The sequence below is a fragment of the Hoplias malabaricus genome, chromosome 2, assembly GCF_029633855.1.
Source record: "Hoplias malabaricus isolate fHopMal1 chromosome 2, fHopMal1.hap1, whole genome shotgun sequence".
NCBI lineage: Eukaryota > Metazoa > Chordata > Actinopteri > Characiformes > Erythrinidae > Hoplias > Hoplias malabaricus.
In genome coordinates, this window is record NC_089801.1 from 37,743,254 (window position 1) to 37,766,031 (window position 22,778).

General features: G+C 40.7%; 1 protein-coding gene across 1 annotated transcript; it reads left to right on the forward strand.

Annotated features, from left to right (window-relative positions):
* The first annotated feature begins 234 nt into the window (after positions 1-234).
* LOC136674303 (caspase recruitment domain-containing protein 8-like) lies at positions 235-22,017 on the forward strand. Its single transcript, XM_066650227.1, has 14 exons — positions 235-365; positions 6,740-6,817; positions 6,967-7,020; positions 7,205-7,282; positions 11,850-11,930; positions 12,752-12,799; positions 12,898-13,005; positions 13,092-13,161; positions 13,330-13,547; positions 13,701-13,957; positions 15,923-16,027; positions 16,122-16,266; positions 20,493-20,534; positions 21,209-22,017. Exons 1-14 carry the CDS (start codon positions 362-364, stop codon positions 21,478-21,480), a joined length of 1,560 nt encoding a protein of 519 aa, XP_066506324.1. The 5' UTR covers positions 235-361; the 3' UTR covers positions 21,481-22,017.
* Positions 22,018-22,778: the final 761 nt, after the last annotated feature.

Consider the following 22,778-nt stretch of genomic DNA (forward strand, 5'->3'; position numbering starts at 1 on the left):
CAGCACCTGACCTCAATAAAGCTTGTGGTTAAATGTTCATTCAGAACGTTTAATCATTTAATTACAGGAGTGTACCGCCTTTCCAAAGGAGTAGAAGCTGTTACTACTGCAGAAGAGGCACAAACTCTCTATTAAATAATGTTGGATGGACAAGAGGCTTAAGTAAAAAAGGGAACCAACAGCCATTGTCTCTTCAGACTTCCCTGCCCAGTGCCTTGCATTCAGTGTGCGTGTGTTTAAGAGCGATTGAGTGAGAGATCACAGATTGACACACATCAGATGATCACGTACTTTCAGTGTCTGGCACCATTTCAGTTCATATTTTGTTCTGTCTTCCCGCTCATCAGGACAACGCTTAAAAATGGGTATGTCATTAACAAGATTTTTATATTCAACAGTTTTCTGGGCAGCATACACTGCCACAAAGCTCCAGGGTCCTGGGTTGTTCCCTCACCCAGTTCAAGCACACACAGATTCCGCTGCTGCTCTGCTCTGCTGTCTGGCTCCTGTCTCTGCTTCTACTCTGCTACACGCTGACCGAGTAACTATCTACCACCACAGTACTTCTGATTCTTCATTTAATCTTCATGTAACTGCGCCTACAGTTGTTCCTTACTTTGCTAATTCTCTCTCTTCTCTAATAATGAAGTTGTTAACTGCCCCCACTACATCCACATTATATGACGTTCAGTGCTGCTGAACTGAAAAAATTAAATGATAATTTTTATTGCCTTCCTAAACCCACTGCTACAACCACCAGTAAAACTGGCACACTGTCTGGACGTCGCTATGCGGTAAAGTTGGTTTCGTATTCGAGATTCGTTTGGCTTTCGGAATTCCGCCTTTTTTTCGCCAGTTACCAAACTGTGTATTCATCGGTACAGTTGCAGATTCCTAATCTAACAATAGAAACAAACAAAAAAAAAATGACATCCATAACCTTTATTTACTAAACTGTACTTGCTGAGATTAAGCCAGAAACGCAGCCGATTATCGCTGTTTTTACCCCTGTGCCCAGCTCCAGCGTTAGGGTCCGTCGCACAATTACTAGAATAAATGTATAGTGTTTAATGTTAATATCCAAATATTAATCTCTTTCCTTATTGTACCTAATGATGTCACATCAATTTGCAAATGTACACAGTTTTATATTATTTATTTATTTGTTTGTTTATTTATTTATGTTTAATGAATTAAATAACCAAATAAATATTAAACGTTATGGGACCAAATGATATCAAAACAACTTAAAAATGTACAGATATTTATTCTTTACACATTACAAGGCTTATTTTGGTGAAAAATGATGTAATTTGTTTTATAATGATTAAAGTAACCATATAAATCTATTAATCTCTCACGTTATTGGACCTAATAGTGTCAAACCAACATAGAACAATATTTCTTCTTTACACACTACAAGACTTATTTAATTTATAGATTATTTAATTTATAATGATGTTAATAGCCAAATGAATCTACAATTCCAAAAGAGTTGAGACATTGTGCAAAATGTAAATAAAAACAAAATGCAATGATGTGCAAGACAACATTTTAAATGTTGAAACTGAGAAAGTTTAGGGCTTTTTGAAAAATATTTGCTCATTTAAATTTGATTCCAGCAACATGTTCCAAATCGATTGGGACAGGGGCATGTTTACCACTTTGTTACACCACACTCTGTAAGTGTTTGAGAACTGAGGAGACCAGTTGCTGTAGTTTTGAAAATAAACTGTTTCTGATTCTTGGTTGTTATAAGATTTCAGCTGCTCAACAGCTCAGGGTCTCAGTTATAGTGTTTTCAATTGATAATGCACCAGATGATTTCAGTTGGTGACAGGTCTGGACTAGTTTAGCTCCCGGACTCTTTTACTAAGAAGCCATGCTGTTGTAACCCAGACAGAATGTTCATTGGCCTTGTCTTACTGATATAAGCAAGGCCTTCAGCCAATAAAGATGTTGTCTGTATGACAGCATGTTGCTCCAAAATCTTTATATATCATTCAGCATTAACGGTGCCTCCACAGATGTGTAAGTACACAGATGTACACAATGCCCCCTCTGACATTTGAACTGGGCACTTATACCAAGCTGGACGGTCCCTCTCCTCTTTAGCCAGAGGATGCATAATTTCACATTTTGATTTGTCAGACCACAGGGCACTTTTCCACTTCACCTCAGTACATCTTAAATGAGCTAGGGCCCAGAGAATGCAGCACTGTTTCTGGATCTTGTTTATATCTGGTTTCTTCTTTGCATTTGTGTGTTGTAACTTGCATTAGAATAAATCATGTTCACAGACAGCGGATTTGTGAAGTGTTTCTGAGCCCATGCATTGATTTAAATTACAGAAACAGTAATTTAGTACCATCTGAGGCCCCAGAGACCACAGCCAGTTAATGCTGGATTTGGGCCTTGCATATAGAATAAATGAATGAATGAATTAATTAATTAATCAATTAATGAGGTGTATTGGTAATAGGCCAGTGACACTGAATACGTTTAAATATACGTTTAGTAACTGGCGGAAAAAAAAAGCGGAATTCCAAATGTTGAATATGAAACCAACTTTACCACAGTCTATGTTCACCGGGGTTCCAGACAACTGCGCAACAGAACTGTCAGTTTCTCTGGTGTAACAAATATATGCTCATTCTGGACTACATCTCGTCCAGCTACACATTCTGTATATCATACTACTATTCTTTCTAACTTGCGCTCTCTTACCCCCCTCATCCTCTGACTTCTTTTGCATCGTTGAATGTTCGCTCTCTTTCTAACAAATCATCTGTACTCCAGGAATTTATACTAGATAATAATGTTGATATATTTTTCCTAACCAAAACCTGGCAACAAGCAGGTGATTTTTATGCCCTTATCCAGGCAACCCCTCCTAAATTCAAGTTTATATGCAGACCTGTACTTTCTGGGCGCAGAGGTGGTGTGGCTGTAATTTTCAATAACAAATTTAACATTACAGAACTCAGGCCTTTTTCAGCCTCATCTTTTGAATATCTTGCTCTAAAGCTGCCTGGTTCTATAACCACAGTCCTACTTTATCGTCCACCAAAACCAAATGCAATATTTCTCTTTGAATTATCAGAACTTCTCATACTTGTCTGTGCATTTTCACCTACTTGCTGCTAGTTGGTGACTTTAATATTTATATAAATAATTTAGACCTTAACCTTACTAATGATTTTCTCTCATTTCTTGACTGTTTTCAATTCATACATTCATTATCTGTAATCGCTTATTCAGTTCAGGGTTGCGGTGGGTCCAGAGCCTACCTGGAATCATTGGGCGCAAAGCAGGAATACACACCAGAGGGGGCGCCAGTCCTTCACAGGGCAACAGAGACACCTACGGACACGTTTTTTGAGTCACCAATCCACCTACCAACGTGTGTATTTGGACTGTGGGAGGAAACCGGAGCACCCGGAGAAAACCCACGCGGACACGGGGAGAACACACCAACTCACAGACAGTCACTCAGATCGGGAATCGAACCCACAACCTCCAGGCCCCTGGAGCTGTGTGACTGCCACACTACCTGTTGCGCCACCGTGCCACCCCTCAATTCATACAACATATACATTTTTCCAGTTTTGAATCTTTGTCCTCATCACTGTCCACTATCTGATCACAGGCTTATTTTCTTCCCAGTGCCAATGGCTGTCCCTCATTGTTCCAATCAAAGACACATTTTCTTCCGTAAGACACATTCTGTAGATCCTCTTATTCTTAACCATTCTATTGCCAGTACTTTTCCTATTGATTCTTCCCTCCCTTCTCCTGAGGAACATGCCACACTGTTTAATTCTGCACTCTTAATACACTAGCCCCTGTGAAATCTAGAATGATGACTTTTGTTTCTTCTTCTCCCTGATACACTAATGAATTACGCACCATGAAGCAGACTGGCCGTCAGATGGAGAGACTCTGCAGGAAATCTAAGCTTTTGGTTCATGCTGAGGCCTATAAGCAGCACCTAGCTGCCTACAGAGATGCCTTACATGCTGCCAAATCATCTGTCCAGCCTTATTAACAATGCTAAAACAAATACTCAGCATCTTTTTTCAACAGTCACCAAACTATTTAAACCTCCTGACACTGCTATAGCTGCTTCTCCGGCTCTTTGTGATTCATTTCTACATTTCTTTGAATCTAAAGTCGTGAAGATCAACAGTGATCTTGTGTCTTCTGCTGCTAATGACTCTTCACTTTCCACTTCAACCTTCCATTCTCCAGGTGTTAACACATCCTTTTCTCTTTCTGTTTTCATACTGTTGACTGCTTTATCATTGGTAATATTTTAATGAAATCTAAAGCTAAAACCTGTTCACGACCCTCTCCCTTCATTTTTAACTAAAGCCTGTCACTCTGCCCTGGTCCCTCATCTCACAACTCTTATTAATCAATCACTGCATAATGGTCGGATTGGCAACTCGAAAGTGTCCGTAGGTATGAGTGTGTGAGTGAATGTGTGTGTGTCTGTGTTGCCCTGTGAAAGACTGGCGTTCCCTCCAGGGTGTATTCCCGCCTTGCGCCCAATGATTCCAGGTAGGCTCTGGACCCCCCGCGACCCTAAATTGGATAACCGGTTACAGATAATGGATGGATGGATGGATGGATGCATAATGGTCTGGTTCCATTTATTTACAAAGTTGCTGCGGTCCTAGCTTGGATCCTCTGTCTCTAGTTAACTTCCGGCCCACCGCTAACCTTCCTTTTCTGGCCAAAATCCTCAAACGTGCTGTTGCTAGTCAACTTTAAAATTATCTTGAAACTAACAATCTCTTTGAACCATTCAGTCCGGATTCCATCCCTTCCACAGCACTGAAACTGCCTTAATAAAAATATTGAATGACCTTCTTTTAGTTGTGGATTCTGGCTCTGTCTGTATCCTATTACTGTTAGATCTGAGTGCAGCTTTTGACACAGTAAGTCAACCCATTCTTCTATCCAGGCTGTGGGAGCTGAGAGTTGATGGCTCCGCCCTGGATTGGTTCACATCCTATCTAACTGACAGAAAACAGTTTCATTACCCTTTCTGGTCATACTTCTTACACTTCTCCTATTACTCAAGGGTTACCTCAAGGATAGATCCTTGGGTCCCTTCTTTTCATTGTATACATGCTTCCCCATGGACATATTTGTGCCATTTTAATCTCAACTTTGACATCCAGATTTATTTTAGTACTAAATCCATTAATAACCCACCTCTTGACCAGTTAGAAACCTGTCTACCGGAAATCACGAAATGGATGAATCACAACTTTCTCATTTTAAATAGTGACAAGACTGAACTCTTGCTAATCGGTTCAAAATCAATTCTCAAAAAAGTTGTTTCCCTTTCTCTCTCTATTGTTAATTGAAGTGTATCTCCTTCTTCCCTGGTTCGTAATCTGGGTGTCATCCTCGACTCAACCCTTTCTCTTGGTGCCCACATCAGTTGTATAATCAAAACGTCAATATTTTCATCTGCGTAATATTGCCAAAATCAGGCCATCTCTTTCTCAACCTGCTGCTGAAATCCTTATTCCTGCCTTCATCTCCACCCGTTTAGACTACTGCAACTCTTCTCTTTGGCATCAGCTCCTCCTTTGTCCACAGACTTCAGATTGTTCAGAATTCTGCTGCCCACCTTCTCACTCGCACTCGCTCTCACCAACGCATCGCACCTGTTCTCCAACATCTTCACTGGCTTCCCATAAAGTATCGTATTCAATTCAAAATATTACTTCTCACTTACAAAGCTCTAAATAGCCTTGCTCATTCATACCTGTCTGGTCTTCTCCATCCCTACAAATCCATGTGCACACTCAGGTCTTCCTCAGCCGGGCTGCCCTCCTTCCAGCCTCCACAGCTACGGTGATCACGCTTTCTCTAGACCTGCTCCGTGACTCTGGAACTCTCTTCCCCCTTCAATCCAACATTCTCCAACTCTCTCTATATTCAAACCTAACCTCAAAAAATATTTTATCCCTTGCTTATAATCAAACTTAATCTTTTCACGCTTGTTCTGTTTATTAATGTTTTGTATTCTGTATTTGATCTGTTTTGTCTGTCTTTGAATGTGTTCTATGTATTAACTATTGTAAGTGTCTTTGAGTTCTTGAAAAGCACTATATAAATATAATGTATTATTATTGTTATTATTATTATTATTAACATTGTTTTGGTAGATGGATTATCTGTGTGAAATTGTCCACAGGTGTGAGCTTTTGAGTGACTGAGTGAATGTGTGATGACCTGTAATGGACTAGCACACCATCCACAGTTCTTGTCTTGTGTCCAATGTTTGAAAGTGGGCTTCAGACCCACCGTGACCCTGAACTGGATGATGAGGTTATGGAAAGTGAATGAATAGTGAAAACCATTAATTTATATGGTTTACACTATAAGGACACTGCCTTCTAGTTTCTAAAACCATATTGGGATTAAATAATTTTTCATTTGTTCATTTCATTGGTTGTAAATGACACATAGTAACTGTTTCTTTATTAACTCCTGCTTCTGGAATGAAGGGTTTGTGGGTTTCTTAAAAACGGGCGACTTGCTGTCATTGTTGCATCTATAGGGATATTTTGTTCATGGTGATACTTTTTTAAGCTTGCAATATTAAAGTTAATGAATTGCACTAGCCTGTTATTGTTTGTTATGGAATTGTGAGTATTATTTTAAAAGTGTTATATTTATATATTATGTTTATATTTATTTATTTATGTAAATGTAGGCAATTGTTTCAGCACCAAGCGATCGTCCAAAAAAAGAATCACTACATCAGAAATCTATACAGAATATGAGGCACAAGGTAACAATGAAACACAACATGAAAACATGCCACTAAAACTACAGTCCACCATATCTTGCTTTACACATTTCATCTTAACTGCAATTTATTGATACATTCTGTGATTGGAAACAAAAAGAAGTATTACTTCTGATGAATTTGTTCTCTAGGACGTTCCACTGATTGCAGACAATATCAACATGAACGAGGGAGATTTACCCGGGGTACGTCTAATTATCCAGTTTTTGTTTTTTTTTAATGGTAAGAAATTTAATAAGCCTTACTACAATGGACATGTGAATTTTTCATGTGAGTTTCATCTATCCACTATTTGTTTTAAAATGCCTTGGTCTTTTGTAAATATTGTTTGTGACATTTCAGACTTTGACTTTTTCTGTAATGACACAGGGCTATTCTCTTCTGAGGAGTCAGAAAAAGGATACATTGAACATGAGTCAATATATGACATCATAGAAGATGCAGATAGTAAGTCCTAAAAGTCATTCAATTCAATAAACTTATAAGCCACCCCTGTGCCTTGATGCCATGTGGAGGTTTTGTTTGCTTTTCAGCCTAAGGTTGCTGTGTGTTAGAAAAAGATTTGTTTTTGTGTTTATGTCATCATCATCCATTTTCTACAGAATGTAATCTGTTTTTATCAAGTAAGGGAAAAATATAATTCATTTCATTCATTCATTCATTATCTGTAACCGCTTATCCAGTTCAGGGTCGTGGTGGGTCCAGAGCCTACCTGGAATCATTGGGCGCAAGGCAGGAATACACCCTGGAGGGGGCGCCAGTCCTTCACAGGGAAAAATAAATATCAATGATCAATAATACATGTTTCTGTTGGAGTACCCAAACCATCAAAAGGAATACCATTTCCAAGAAGTATGTTTTTAGTTATTTGACTTAAAAGCAATAGACAAGGGCCACAGGTAGATATTAAGTCAGATATTATATTATGAATCCCAGTTTTGTTATTTTAAGTGAAACCCATAATTCAGTCCAATCTGTTTATTGCTAGTTGGTAGTTTCACTGGAAACAATGCAGTGTATTATGATTATTTGCTGTCCACTGGGGTACATTGAAAGCCCAGCCCATGAGTACCCAAACCACACACTGCAACACTAGTAGGGCTGGGCGATATATCAATATTTGAAATTTTTTAAATTCCTAATCTTGTACAGAGCCATTCTGTTCTCTGCTCAGCTTATATTCTTTGCACTGCTCACAGCCCCGCCCCGCGTTCTCACACACACACACACACACACACACACACACACACACACGGCAAGCCATTTTAACCTAAACTGACACGAAATACCAGTCCTAACTCCATTTTTACTAGTAAGAACTTTAATTCAAGATCTCTCTAATGTTGTTTTTAATAGTAACATCTCCCATTTCATATAAATTGTGACATTTTAACTAGTTAGAACTCTAATTCAATAACTGAATTTTTTTTTCAATGTACAATTATGGGGAAACGTGAAAAAAACCTTTGTCTTAAACATACATGGACATTTGATTTTAATTTGAATATTGAGACATGAGGTTGAGCTAACAAATAAAACTGAATGTTCTGTTTATAAAATGTTCATAAAACATTTTCACATTATTTTTCACAGCATATATCATATTGCCATTCAGCTAAAATATATCAAGATATGATGTTTTTGTCCATAACGCCCCGCCCTAATCACTAGCTCTTCACAGGGGTCATCAGATAGGCACCTCCTCTCATTGGTTTTTCACTGAATTAAGCCCATGACACCTCCAAAAGGCTCAATAGTGAAGTCTGATGTCCCAGACCCACCCCCCTCCAAGCCAGCTTTACAGCCCTACCTTACCCTTTACCATCTTTAACCGTAAATACACACGGGCCTCCCTTGTGACTTAGGCTGTATCTAGCCCCACTAGCACCGTTAATGCATGCTCAGTGCCACCAGTTCCATGTGATCTTTATGTGGTACATCACCAACAACCACAACAGCACCTCTAAAGTCCATTTCCCAAAAGTACTCTGTGCTCTCCTTATCCACAATCACTGACTAGACCTTTCAGCTGTTTCTGATAACTCCTTCACAGCTGCTCTTAGTTTCCAGATCCTGATGCTGCACTGCACAAACAGAGATGTGACAAACTTGGCTACAAATCCCCTAACACCTACCTCCACCGGTCTCGCATGTGCCTGCCACCTGCGTTCCCTCACCTCAGCCGCCAAGTCTGTGTATTTCAGCATCTCCCTTTTGAATGCTTAATCTACTGCATCTTCAAATGGAACTGTTAACTCTATGAAATAAACTCTCCCAGCCTATAATCACTTAGAGGCCCCTAATTACTACCTCAGTTGCCAGTGTAAATGCTAATGGTGAAATAGCTGCAAAGATGTAACAAATTCCCCTGTACTAAAGCAAAACTGAATATCCTCAAAGTATGCTTTAACCAGCCTATTAACCTTATCTGGCACATGGAAGAATTCAAAAGCTTTGCACATAAGCTTATGTGGCACTGAGCTAAATATTAGTAAACAGGGTGCAGTTTCAGACACGGCACAACTTTTCCCCTCAAACCATTGCTATTGGTGAAGTATAATGTTCAAAAGGTATCAGGATTTTCTTGGTTTGTCTGATGACGGCCAGAGTTGTTATAATTTCCACACACACTGATGAGATGATGACTGGTTTGTGTGTGTATATCAGCTACCATGTGTATTCTACTACTGCATAACCAAAGCTGTGAAATTTAGGAAAGTAAGGAATCAAGATTGTTGTGCAGATGTGCAATGCTACGCTACATACAGGAGCTGGTCATAAAATTAGAATATCATGAAAAAGTTTATTTATTTCAGTAATTCCATTCAAAAAGTGAAACTTGTATATTGAAGCGTCCCGGTTGAAAAGATGGTCTCTCAAACTGATGGTTCACAATCCTTTATTATAATGCCTTGCTTATGAACACATCGTAAGAGCTACAAATATACAGAAGAAAAATACCATTAATAACTTAAACAGTATGCTGCCTGTAACCATTTCCTTATTAATTTACCATAAATGAATTCTGTACTTTAAATTATTACAACCTTTTATCCTTGACAATCTTTACCTTGAGTGCTGCTATCGTGCATTTATCATATATATTTAACTCTTTAACATTGCTTTCTATTATTTCTGTACCATTAAATAAACAAGATAGGCCATGTTCAAACATTCACTTTACATAACAACAATTAAACGTATAAACATCTGTATCGCTACTCATGACTTATTTACATTAGCACCCTCTGGTGAGCATACGTAGCTACATCACACAACTGGAGCACACCTCTCTGCAAACCTGAGTTGGAGCTGCTGCTGCGTTTTCGACAGTCGATTTACGACCTTGTTGTTGTACGCCCTTTCAAAATAAAAGCATCCGCCGGGTCACCGCTGCAGCGAAATAATAAACACTTATGAACCAATTTACAATAAAGGAAATACCAAAATATCAGGTCAGTTACATATTATACTCATTCATTACACACAGACTGATATATTTCAAATGTTTATTTCTTTTAATGTGATGATTATAACTGACAACTAATGAAAACCCAAAATTCAGTATCTCAGAAAATTAGACTATTACTTAAGACCAATACAAAAAAAACAAAAGAATTTTTAGAAATGCTGGCCAACTGAAAAGTACAAATATGAAAAGTATGAGCATGTATAGAACTCAATACTTAGTAGGGTCTCCTTTTGCCTGAATTACTGCAGCAATTAGGCGTGGCATGGAGTCGATCAGTCTGTGGCACTGCTCAGGTGTTATATGAGAGCCCAGGTTGCTCTGATAGTGGCCTTCAGCTCTTCTGCACCTTTGGGTCTGGCGTATTGCATCTTCCTCTTCACAACACCCCATAGGTTTTCTATGGGGTTAAGGTCAGGCGAGTTTGCTGGCCAATTAAGAACAGGGATACCATGGTCCTTAAACCAGGTACTGGTAGCTTTGGCACCGTGTGCAGGTGCCAAATCCTGTTGGAAAATTAAATTTGCATCTCCATAAACTTGGTCAGCAGCAGGAAGCATGAAGTGTTCTAAAACTTCCTGGTAGACGACTGCGTTGATCTTGGACCTCAGAAAACACAGTGGACCAACACCAGCAGATGACATGGCACCCCAAACCATCACTGACTGTGGAAACTTTACACTGGACTTCAAGCAATGTGGATTCTGTGCCTCTCCTCTTCCTCCAGACTCTGGGACCTTGATTTCCAGAAATGCAAGATTTGCTTTCATCAGATAACATAATTTTGGACCAATTAGCAGCAGTCCAGTTCTTTTTGGAAGCGAGACGCTTCTGATGCTGTCTCTTGTTCAAGAGAGAAGGAATGCGACGCTGAAACCCATGTCTTACATACGTCTGTCCGTGGTGGTTCTTGAAGCACTGACTCCAGCTGCAGTCCAGTCTTTGTGAATCTCCCCCACATTTTTGAACAGGTTTTGTTTCACAATCCTCTCCAGGGTGTGATTATCCCTATTGATTGTACAGTTTTTTACCACATCTTTTCCTTCCCTTCGCCTCTCTATTAATGAGCTTGGACACAGAGCTCTGTGAACAGCCAGCCTCTTTAACGATGACCTTTTGTGTGTTGCGCTGCTTGTGTAAGGTGTTAATGGTCGGCTTTTGGACAACTGTCAAGTCAGCAGTATTATTGTGGAGCCTACAGAACTAGACTGAAAGAGCCTTAAAATGCCTTTTGAGTTAATTCGCTGATTAAAGTGGCACCAGGTGTTTTCAGTATTGAACCTTTTCACAATATTTAAATTTTCTGAGATACTGAATTTGGGGTTTTCATTAGTTGTCAGATATAATCATCAAATTAAAAGAAATAGACACTTGAAATGCATCAGTGTGTGTGTAATGAATGAGTATAATATACACTTTCACTTTTTGAACATAATTGCTGAAATAAATCAACTTTTTCATGACATTCTAACTTTATAACCAGCACCTGTAGTGTCTCTTATCATGTATCAGAATTTTAAGGTTGTTTTATTCTTTCTTTTCTAGGAGATTTGGAACATCCAGAAATATATAGCCCTTACTCTTTAGTGGGAGGGTGTTATTTTCATGATTTTCATTCACAGTACTGTGAGTATTATGAACATATTCTGATATATATATATATATATATATATATACATATATTTGGGGGGTGGAGGGGGCAAGGACCACAAAGGAGGCAAATGTGGAGACACTGATGAGAAGGAGGAGCTAAGGCGGGACTAGGGCGGAGAACAGAGCCAGAGTGAAAACAGAGCCATGTGCTACAGACAGGACAGGGCCAGGGCAGGACATTCAGACTTTCCTGGGGCCCTAAGCAATATCCTACCTAACTCTAAGCCGTTCTGTAAAAGCTGCAGCATGTAAGGTGGAATAAAAGAAAAAGAAGAAAATATAGCTGTTTATTCTCTAGCTTGCAGCTTTGTGTCGCCTTAAATGATGCAGTAGTTATGTCCAGGCACCTGTATCTACTTCACTGTTTAAGGTGTAATTAAAATATCAAATATGTGTGGTGTGATTATATGAATATCGCAACATATCATTTTTTAAATGTTGAATGGAATAGTGAGGAATTTTTGGCAGTACTGGTGTGTTTAGGGAAGTTTAAAGGGGAACTGGCAGTATACAAACACTAGTATATTTTCACTTTTTACTTCTTTTTTCTCCAGATGATTATTTCCAGCTAAAATTTAGGCAGAAAACCATAAACCAAAGGTTTAGTTTTTTTTTATATTGGATATGGTCCTTGTACTTCGAGTCCCAGACTGACTGAGAGACTTGTTTTTTAAATGGAATAGACTCAATTGAACAAACAGTTTTATAACCTGCCCATTGAAGTGGAATTACTACATCATACTGTAAAATAATACTAATATCTTTTGCTAAATATTTTTGTTCTGTTTTATAAGGTGCAAGAGCAAAATGTAAAAGGATAAACCAAAAACAAAACAAAAGAGGTTTTTACAATTTGAATTTTTTTTTTCAACAGATTTTAAAAGTATATAGAAAAAATATGGCTATTTCTTACCTGTCTTGTGTTCTTTACCTGATTTAGCAGTGCAGCATTCATCATTATCTCTTGATACACCCATTATCCAAAGCTCTTCATCCTTTCTTCATTCTAAGCCTCAAAGGTCTAACAGCAGGGAAATACCTCCAGGGAGTGAGTGTTTTTAACATATTCTTTTAGAAGATTGGAAAAAATGTATCTGGATCATAATAAAACTCTATTGTTCTGTTCTGACTAAGCTGGTTTAACAGAATTCACACCTGAAATCATTGACGGCAGTCCAGAAGACGAGAGCACCACCAAGTACAGGTCTCAGATCTGCTTATTTTATAATGTTTTAAAATGATCACTAATTCAGAATCCAGAAAACACATGTCCACACATTTTATTTCTGCATGAATTTACAGTTTTTGAGGAATTTAATACATTTATCAAATTAAGACAAGATATATTTTGCTTTTGAAATTTCCTCTGCAGGTTCCTGTGTCCTCACGCTGGTCAGTTCCAGTGCAGATTGACAGGTCTTGTTTTTGAGATGGAGGGGAAAGGGGAGCTGCTTTACAGAATAGACTCCTGGGATACTCGTCTCTTAGACGGTTTGGGTCAGATGCAGCCTGCAGGACCTCTGTACAATATCAGCTGCTTTGAGGGTTCAGTCTCTCAGTTACACCTTCCACACTGTGAGATACAATGTGGTGAGTTCACAGTCTAACAGCGTGCAGTGGGACCTGAAATGTATTCTACTGATATATATTAAAGATACCCTGCAATGTGCTGAAGATTAACCTGTGTTTAAGGAGTTAATATATTTCATGAAATCTGTTCTTCTGCTTGTTGGTCTGTCACAGATAATAATCAGGTGGAGCACATGGCTGTGGCACATTTCACAGGTGATAATGTAGAGGTCATACAGCCCCTGAAGGTCACAGACTCGCATGTTATTATTACAGTCCAAGGACTTTCTCTCTTTGGCCTCTTAAGGAATTTGTTCCAGAATAATCCCATCAGAGCCCAGGTCTTACTCTTCTATAAAAAAATGTATTTGAGGCAAAAGTGGTATAAACTACACATGCACCTGCTGCCAAGGAATGTTCCAGTCGAGGAGGTAATCTGCTTCATTTCATTGTTTAACACTACATACAGATTTTTGTCACAATGACCAGGTTTGTCACAAAAACTGGTACAAGATTGTCTGCTGGTTTTCCTGTGCTCCAATGCTTATCCTGCTGCCAGTTTTTTATAGTCTAAAGTAAAAAAAATTTGAGGAGCAAATCCAAGTCAAATCTCAGGTCTTTCATCACGAGTCCAAATAAAGTCTCATTCTCTTATTGTTGAAAATCATGTATGACATAGTAAAGTATAGAACTGATCAGTTTTAAGATCACTTTTAAAAATATATTTCAATGCAATGTGTAGAAACCCAAAAAATCTTTACGTTTATGACTGCATTTTGCAATGTTTTATATATACCTTTTTTTTGCACTACAGATAAATTGTTTTTAGCATCAGTTAAAAAAGACAAATTATTACCTGGCCGTATAGCCCAGGCATTTAATGCCAAATGTTTTTTAGTGTTTGAAGAAAAAATCTATTGTAGGTACATGTCTCCACAGGACCGCAAAATTTAACAAATAATACTTAATAAAACAATATATTCATTCATTCATTCATTATCTGTAACCGCTTATCCAATTCAGGGGTGCGGTGGGTCCAGAGCCTACCTGGAATCATTGGGCGCAAGGCGGGAATACACCCTGTGGAGGGGGTGCCTAAAACAGTATATTGTAGAACAAAATATAATGACAAAAAGCTCAGCTCCAGTGAGTGAACTTGCCTTTGCTGTGGTCAGTGCTGTTATCTGTGGTTGCACACATGTGTTATGCTGCACATTGCAGGGAATGCAGGTCACCAAACAAAAACAAAATATATACATATTTATTATTATATACTTATTTACATAAGTAAATAATAATAATAATAATTGCATTAAATAAACATGTTTCACTAGTCCTGAATCCAATCCAGAGTCCAAGTTCAAATAAATCAAATACATTTTGATTTACTGGTTGATTATTAATTAATTAACTGCTAATTATCATTATTTAAAACTCAATAATGAGACAGACATAAAGGCTTAAAGCACAAACAGAAGCTTCACTTAATCTAAATCAGGGTTTATAACCTGGAATGGTGGCAGATGTGTGTTGTTTGAAGCCAAAGGTGAGGTGATGTTTGAAACCATGATTAATATGAATTGTGGTCTGTGTAGACCCACCCAACAATCATGATTCTTCACTAAACCCAATATTTCCACATGTTTCTACAGCAGCAAGAAATAGGAACCAGACTGTGGAGAACACTGTTGGTTCCATTTGCTGCACATGTTCTGTACTCCATTAGTACAGAATCATTTGAGTGCAATCCCTAATTTTTTTTCATCATCAACATTTTTCAAAAGTTTACAAACTTCAAATAACCCCACTTTATCCAGGCAGTACTGGGTTAAACAATATCTTGTTCAACTTAGCACATTTCACTAACTCAAGGACACTTCAACTGTAACTGACTTTGCTGTAGTTATTACTTGAGGTGGAACTGACTCTAAATTTAGAAACTGCTAACTGCATGAAAGTAAACACAGAACAAAAGTTACAAATTAGTTTGTGTCCATTCAAACAGTGTGAAAACCTTACAGACAAGTTAAACTTCAGCCATTAACAGACAGCCATTTTTCCCCTTAAACATACTGTTCCATCATAAAAGACATAAAAAAAACAGAGAGAACAGTATTTCCCCAGAATTGTCGCCATTGCCTTTAAAAGTTCAGAAGAAGAATTTTGTAGTTAATCCTAGGGTCAACAAGAAGCTAATGCAATTGCCATAAAGAGGAGCACTTGGTGAAGGTTAAAGCCCTGGTTCCTGAGTTTGGGAAGTATTGGAGATGACTGATCAGTTTAACTGGTAAACTGTAAAAAAGCAAATTACTATAGTCAGTACAAGAAAAGACGAAACCCAAGTTGAACAAGCTGAAACACTCAGAATCTCACTAACAATTTTCCTGCTCTTGAAGGTGATGAGAAAACATAACAAATACATAGAGACCAGCTCTACATGCCAGCTGACACCTGGGAGAAAATACAGACCGTCCTGTGACCCTTACGTGTCTCAGCCAAAGGTAAACTACAGTGCATTGATACCACAAAGGGTTCACCTCTAGCAGTCATTTATTAAATATAACGGGCATCTCAGCAGTGATCTGTGTTTTCTAGGTTGAAATATTTGAGTGTGATTATGGCCCCAACTATCACCCCACATTTGAGGTGATTCTTGACTCTAAAGCTGAGGAAGTGACAGTTGGTCTGTTGGATGAAAACAATGAGCTAGTGTGGGAGCCACGTCTGGTTTTCCTTACAGGTGGAGATTTATTTATTAAAAAATAGTTATTATTGTTTATAGTATTGTGCAAAATTTTAGGACCACCTATCCATTAAGTACCTTAAAGGCAACGTTCATGATTATAATTGAAAATAACCTTTTTATAAAATTCTGAGGATGCTTCCTCACCATTTGCTGCTCTTTTTTTCATGCTGAAAACCTGTCCAATGTGTTTACAAAGCGCCATTGTATATAGTTAATGTTTAATTATTTTTGCTGTTTCAGATTACTTTAACCAAAGTCTATAATTGTGGGGGAACGCAGTTCTAATCTCAGTGTTTTTAATGTGGGATGTGTGTTTGAGCAGAAAAAAATTACAGTTGTTTGTACATGGATGATGTTTAAGTTGTGTGTAAGTTTTTTTTATTATACAGCATTTGAATTACCAAAGGGCGGCACAGTGGCACAGCAGGTAGTGTCACAGGAACACAGCTCCAGGGACCTGGAGTTTGTCGGTTCAATCCCGATCTGTCTGTCTGTGAGGGGTTTGGTGTATTCTCCCCGTGGGTTTTCTCTGGGTGCTCCAGTTTCCTCTCACAGTCAAAAAACATTCGCTGGTAGGTTGATTGGTGACTTAAAAGTGTCCATATATGTGTGTGTGTGTGAGTAAATGTGTGAGTGTATGTCATGTAAGTTTGATTTTAATGATTGGATTTATCTCGGTTGTCTTAGAAGACGATAGAGAGAGAGAGACTAATATACCAGAGAAAGTTAGTTTATTTATTCATTTACAGATACTGGGGCTTCATAAACACATTAGATTGGACAACTGAGCAGGACAGAAGCCTTTACTTAGTGAGAAATAAATAGACACAAAATAATATCTGAAAATCTGCTGGTGATCTGAAGACAGCTGAACATCCCAGAAACCAAACCTCATGTCACGCCCTCGTCTTGTCATGCCTGTTTTCCTCGCCATGTGCTCTCTCTGCACATGGCTCTGTCTGTTGTTGTCCGCCCATGTCCCGCCTTTGTTCCGCCTCCTTGTTCGCTGACCTCGTTATCTGTCTCAGGTGTGTCTCGTTTGCATTTAGTATTTAAGTTCCCGTGTGTTAGTTCCTGTTATCGGTCATTTGTTGTTTTGCTATTTCCTAGTCATGTCATGTCGTTTTGTATTCTTTCCAAGTCATGTCGTTTTGTGTCGTTCTCGCTCTCGTTTCACTCCCTAAGTCATGTCATGTTGTTTTGCTTTGTTCCAAGTCCAAGTCGTGTCGTGTTGGGATCTTTCCAAGTTATGTCATCTTGTTTCCTGTTCAAGTCACGTTGTTTCTTTGTGTTGTAAATAAAAGTAAGTGTTTTAGCAAGTGCGTCTGCCTCCGTCAGTCCGCCTTGAGAATCCTGACAGAATGACCGATCCTGAGGACGCAGCTAACACGGACATATTGCTGGAAAAAAACATAAAAATGGCAGAGGATATACTTGCCATACGGGTGGGTGATCAACCTGCTATTTTACAGTCTTATCTGGGAGTACCAGCGGAATATGAAGGATGTCCCAACTGGAAAGGTTTTATATTCCATTGCAAGAACTATTTTGAATATTTAACCTGTCCTCAAACCCCTGCCTCTGTCCCCATGAAGGCGGCACCAGCCGCTCCTGTCTCCGTGAATGCAGCACCCACCGCTCCTGTCTCCGTGAATGCGGCACCCGCCGCTCCTGTCTCAGTGAACGCGGCACCCGCCGCTCCTGTGTCCGTGAAAGGCGGCACCAGCCGCTCCTGTCTCCGTGAAGGCGGCTTCCACAGCTGCTCCTGTCTCCATGAAGGCGGTACCAGCCGCTCCTTTCTCCGGGAAGGCGGCTTCCACGACCGCTCCTGTCACCATGAATGCGGCACCTGCAGCTCCTGTCACCATGAATGCGGCACCTGCCGCTCCTGTCACCGTGAAGGCGGCACCCGCCATGCCTGTCTCCGTGAAAGCGGCACCAGCCGCTCCTGTCTCTGTGAACGCGGCACCCACCGCTCCTGTCTCCGTGAACGCGGCACCCGCCGCTCCTGTCTCCATGAACGCGGCACCCGCCGCTCCTGTCTCCGTGAACGTGGCACCCGCCGCTCCTGTCTCAGTGAACGCGGCACCCGCCGCTCCTGTGTCCGTGAAAGGCGGTACCAGCCGCTCCTTTCTCCGGGAAGGCGGCTTCCACGACCGCTCCTGTCACCATGAATGCGGCACCTGCCGCTCCTGTCACCGTGAAGGCGGCACCCGCCATGCCTGTCTCCGTGAAGGCGGCACCAGCCGCTCCTGTCTCTGTGAACGCGGCACCCACCGCTCCTGTCTCCGTGAACGCGGCACCCGCCGCTCCTGTGTCCGTGAAAGGCGGCACCAGCCGCTCCTGTCTCCGTGAACACGGCGCCCGCCGCTCCTTTCTCCGTGAAGGCGGCGCCCGCCGTTCCTGTCTCTGTGAAGGCGGCTTCCACAGCCACTCCTGTCTCCGTGAAGGCAGTACCAGCCGCTCCTTTCTCCGGGAAGGTGGCTTCCACGACCGCTCCTGTTACTGTGAATACGGCACCTGCCGCTCCTGTCACCGTGAAGGCGGCATCCGCCGCGCCTGTCTCCGTGAAGGCGGCACCAGCCGCTCCTGTCTCCATGAAGGCAGCGCCCGCCACTCCTGTCACCGTGAACGCGGTGCCCGCCGCTCCTGTCTCTGTGAAGGCGGCTTCCACAGCCGCTCCTGTCTCCGTGAAGGCGGTACCAGCCGCTCCTTTCTCCGGGAAGGCGGTTCCAAGACCGCTCCTGTCTCCTAGAAGGCGGCCACCCCGGCTGCTCATGCTCCTGAGAAGGCTGCTTCCTCAGCCGCTCCTGTCCCAGCGAAGGTGGCGTCCCCCGCCGCATCTGTTCCTGCGAGGGCGGCGTCCACTGCCGCTTCTGCATCAGTGACTGTGGCTCCGGCCGCTTCTGCACCTGTGACTGTGGCTCAGGCCGCATCAGGTCGTGTCCGTATATCGGCCCCTAGGACTTCGGGGCCGATTCCTAGAACTGTGCCCGGGCTGGTTCCTCAAACTTCCCCACAGACATTTGCCAGTCCTGGGCATCCCCCAGTTGTTTTTGTTCCTCTGTCTGTTCCTGTCCTGGTTCCTGTCTCTGTCCTCGTCCCTGTACCTGTGTCTGCTTTTGTCTCGGTTCCTGTCCCTGTCACTGTGTTTGTGTCTGTCCCTGTAAACGTCCTGGTCCCTGTTCCCCTGTCCAGTCCCCTGTTAATAATCAAGTCCAGTCCCTGTTTCAGTCTAGTGTCATGTCACCTGTCTCTTCTCCTGTCTTGTCTCCAGTCCAGTCCCCAATTCAACCCTCTGTCCTATCTCAAGTTCTGTCCCCTGTCCAGTTCCCGTACCCACCCAGTGTTCAGTCTAATGTTTCTGTTCCTATCCAGTCCAGTGTCTTGTCCTCTGTCACTAGTCTCTGCTCCTGTCCAGTCCCAGTACCCAGTTATGCTACCTGTTCTGTCTCCATTCCAGTCCCCTGTCCTGTCACCTGCCCCTGTCCAGTCTTCTGTCTCTAAACCTGTTCTGTCACCTGCTCCTGTCCCACCTCCAGTTCCTAGTCTCGTCCAGTCCTTGTTCCCATCCAGTGTCCTATCCAAAGTCAAGCACCCTGTTAAGTCTCCTGTCCAGTTTCCTGCTCCGGCCCAGTCTCATGTGTCCACTCCCGTCCTGTCTAGTCCTTTCCAGTCCCAAGTCCTGTCTCCTTTTCCCTTTTTTCAGTCACCCATTCAGTCCCGTCTGCTCTCCAGTTTTGTCTCCAGTCCGTCCCCCTCTTTATTCCAGTGTTTCATCACCCATCTCTAGTTCTGTCTTGTCCCTGTTTCTGTCTTCTGTCTTGTCCCAAGTCTCTTCTCCTGTTGCTCCACTTTGTCAGTCTCCTGTCCTGTCCCGAGTCCAGTCTCCTATATACCGTCCTAACGTGTCCCTAGTTCCTTTGTCTGTTCCTGTCTTGTCCTGAGTCTTGTTTTCCGTGCCCTCTCCTGTGCCAGCTCCTGGGGGGTTTAGGTGTACGCACCCCGGGAGTTGCGCGTCAATTTTACAATGTTGGGGTTCTTGTTAAGGATTCTGTGTATTTTTGTCAAATATACATTTTTGAGATATACATACATGCTGAGATATGTCAGTGAGAAAATGGGGGGTGGTCCCTGACTTTTGCTCAATAATGTATATCCATACAGTCTAAAGACGTAATACCATAGTGTCCAAGCACTAACCTTGGTTTCTACATTAGACACAAATGCAGAGGAAGCTACTCTCAGGATGGATCCAACAGGTAAGGATCTCTTACATTCATGTTTGGTACACAGATCAGCCACAAAATTAAAAGTCACCTCCTTGTTTCTACACTCTACTGTCCATTCTCTCAGTTCCACTGACTGAACAGGGGCACTTTGTAGTCCTTCATTTCCAGACTGTAGGCCATCTGCATAATTTTAGTCCACTTTCATCCAGGTTTTCAAATGGTCAGGATCCAAATGTGAAAAGGACATTTCCTTAGCCATTATTTGCTTCAATATTTTAGCAAATAATGAATTAGTAAGGTTATATTTTCCATAAATAAAAATACGACCGTGGTATTAACGAATGGTAGTGACACCTTAATGAGCAAGAGTTTTCGTGTTACTGTCACATAACACAGGGCACTGATATGACGGTTTGTATGCTAATTACCCATAGACTTATAATTGTGATATTGTCGCATAAAATGTTGAAAATATGTGGTGAACTGGTCTCCTATATATGTGACTATATCACGAGTAGATGTGAGACCAGGTTGTATTATATTGGACCATGCATCAACCATTCTCAGAGAGTTCTGAAGAGTGTATTTTTGTCCTTTTTGAGGAGATATTTTTATAATATTTTTTTGTGTAATTTTGCTGAACATTACACATAACATCACTCTACCTTTCTAAATATATTGAGTAATGTGTGTGTGTCTTTCAGGGATTGAATTTGTGGATGAAAACAGGGCTAAACTGATTCAGAGGGTCTCCTCAGTGATGGAGATAGCAGACTGTTTAAAAACCAAGAAAATGGTCACTGATGAAACTTACAGCAGCTTACAAAGTGCAAAAACATCACAGGAACAAATGAGGATCTTGTACAGAGCTCTGGACTCAGGAGGAGCTGCTGTGAAAGCTGAATTCTATCAAATCCTTAAAAAGAGGGAGTGCTATTTACTGGATGAACTGAAGGCTGGACCCAGTGAAACGTAGGAAAATTGGCCACAGGAAGCAAGAGGAAGTGGGACTCTAAAAGGGCCAGGTCATGTTTCGGTGGTGATCAAGATTTGGTCAAAGCATATTAACTTAAAAAACGGACTGTTCACTCATTGCCTGATGTATCCCACCCACTTGACCCCATGACACACTTATGCAGTTGCCTAGGCCTCTAACTGATAAGAAAAGGGAAAGTGTCTCTCCTGAATTTGCCTCTCTCAATCAATGTTTTTTAATGGTTCCTCACTCTAGGTTGAGATTAAAATTAAAATTCTAGTCTGAAAACCTAGCTGTTTTCTCAGCTTTTTACAAAAATTATCTAATTTTACTGTACAGCACATTGTTTTTAATTTAACACTGTCAGTAGTTTTGTTCTTGTGGTTGGATATATGTTATATGATATAGTGTATCAAAACTGTTGCTGGTTATGTGTAACAATTTGTTTGTTGGTTCTTTCAGCTTTATATTTAAAGATTGTTGAACTGGGGGACATTGTCTCAAATGAAAATTCTAAGGCAGCATCAATCAGACTCTCAGCTATAGAAATTTCCAAACTTTTTTAAACATAGAATATAAATTAATTAAACTCTATAGTTAACATTTTATTTTGAAAAGTCTGATTTCTTCATACAAAGTGTCAGGACAAAAAAATAAATATATAATACACCCACACCTGGTTATAAAAAAAGGGGATGAACTTCTGTCAAACCAACCATTTTTACACACACACACACACACACACACACACACTGCTTCAGAATGTTTGCTCTCTGCAGACCTACTCCATCTGGATCATTATAGAACTGGAAATCCACATCTTCGTAACTGACAATGGGTAAGAAACAGAACATTCATTTCTTATATAGACCTTTTTAAGACTTTTTATAATCTCTGAAAGTAAAGCAGGAAATTAACTGAGAATATCTGATGCAGCTGTAGTGTTCTCCTCATGAGTGGGTTTCCTCTGGGTGCTCCGGTTTCCTCCCACGGTGCAAAAACAATTTCACCAAACAAAGAACCATGTAAATGCAGAGTTCTTTTAGGTGAACTTGAAGAACCATCATTTGTGTATTTCCAGCCTCAGCAGACCTACAGTGGACATTTTCAAAATTACATTAATCATAGTAAACTTCAGATTAGATCTCTAGGACAAATGAATCCTTTTGAGCACTGCATGCTCAGTTCATAATAATATTCTAGAAATGTTTTAAGGGCTGTAAATTAACTCCAAAAGAAGGCAGAATTCATCTCCTCTCCAGCATGTGTGTGGAGCAGTGCGTGGTGAGACAGAATAC

Bases quoted from the DNA above. Each gene is read 5' to 3' on its own strand.
- LOC136674303 (XM_066650227.1), top strand. The intron at 13,006-13,091 runs GTGAGTGTTTTT...GTTCTGACTAAG, and splicing joins CAGGGAAATACCTCCAGGGA to CTGGTTTAACAGAATTCACA. The intron at 13,958-15,922 runs GTAATCTGCTTC...CTGCTCTTGAAG, and splicing joins GGAATGTTCCAGTCGAGGAG to GTGATGAGAAAACATAACAA.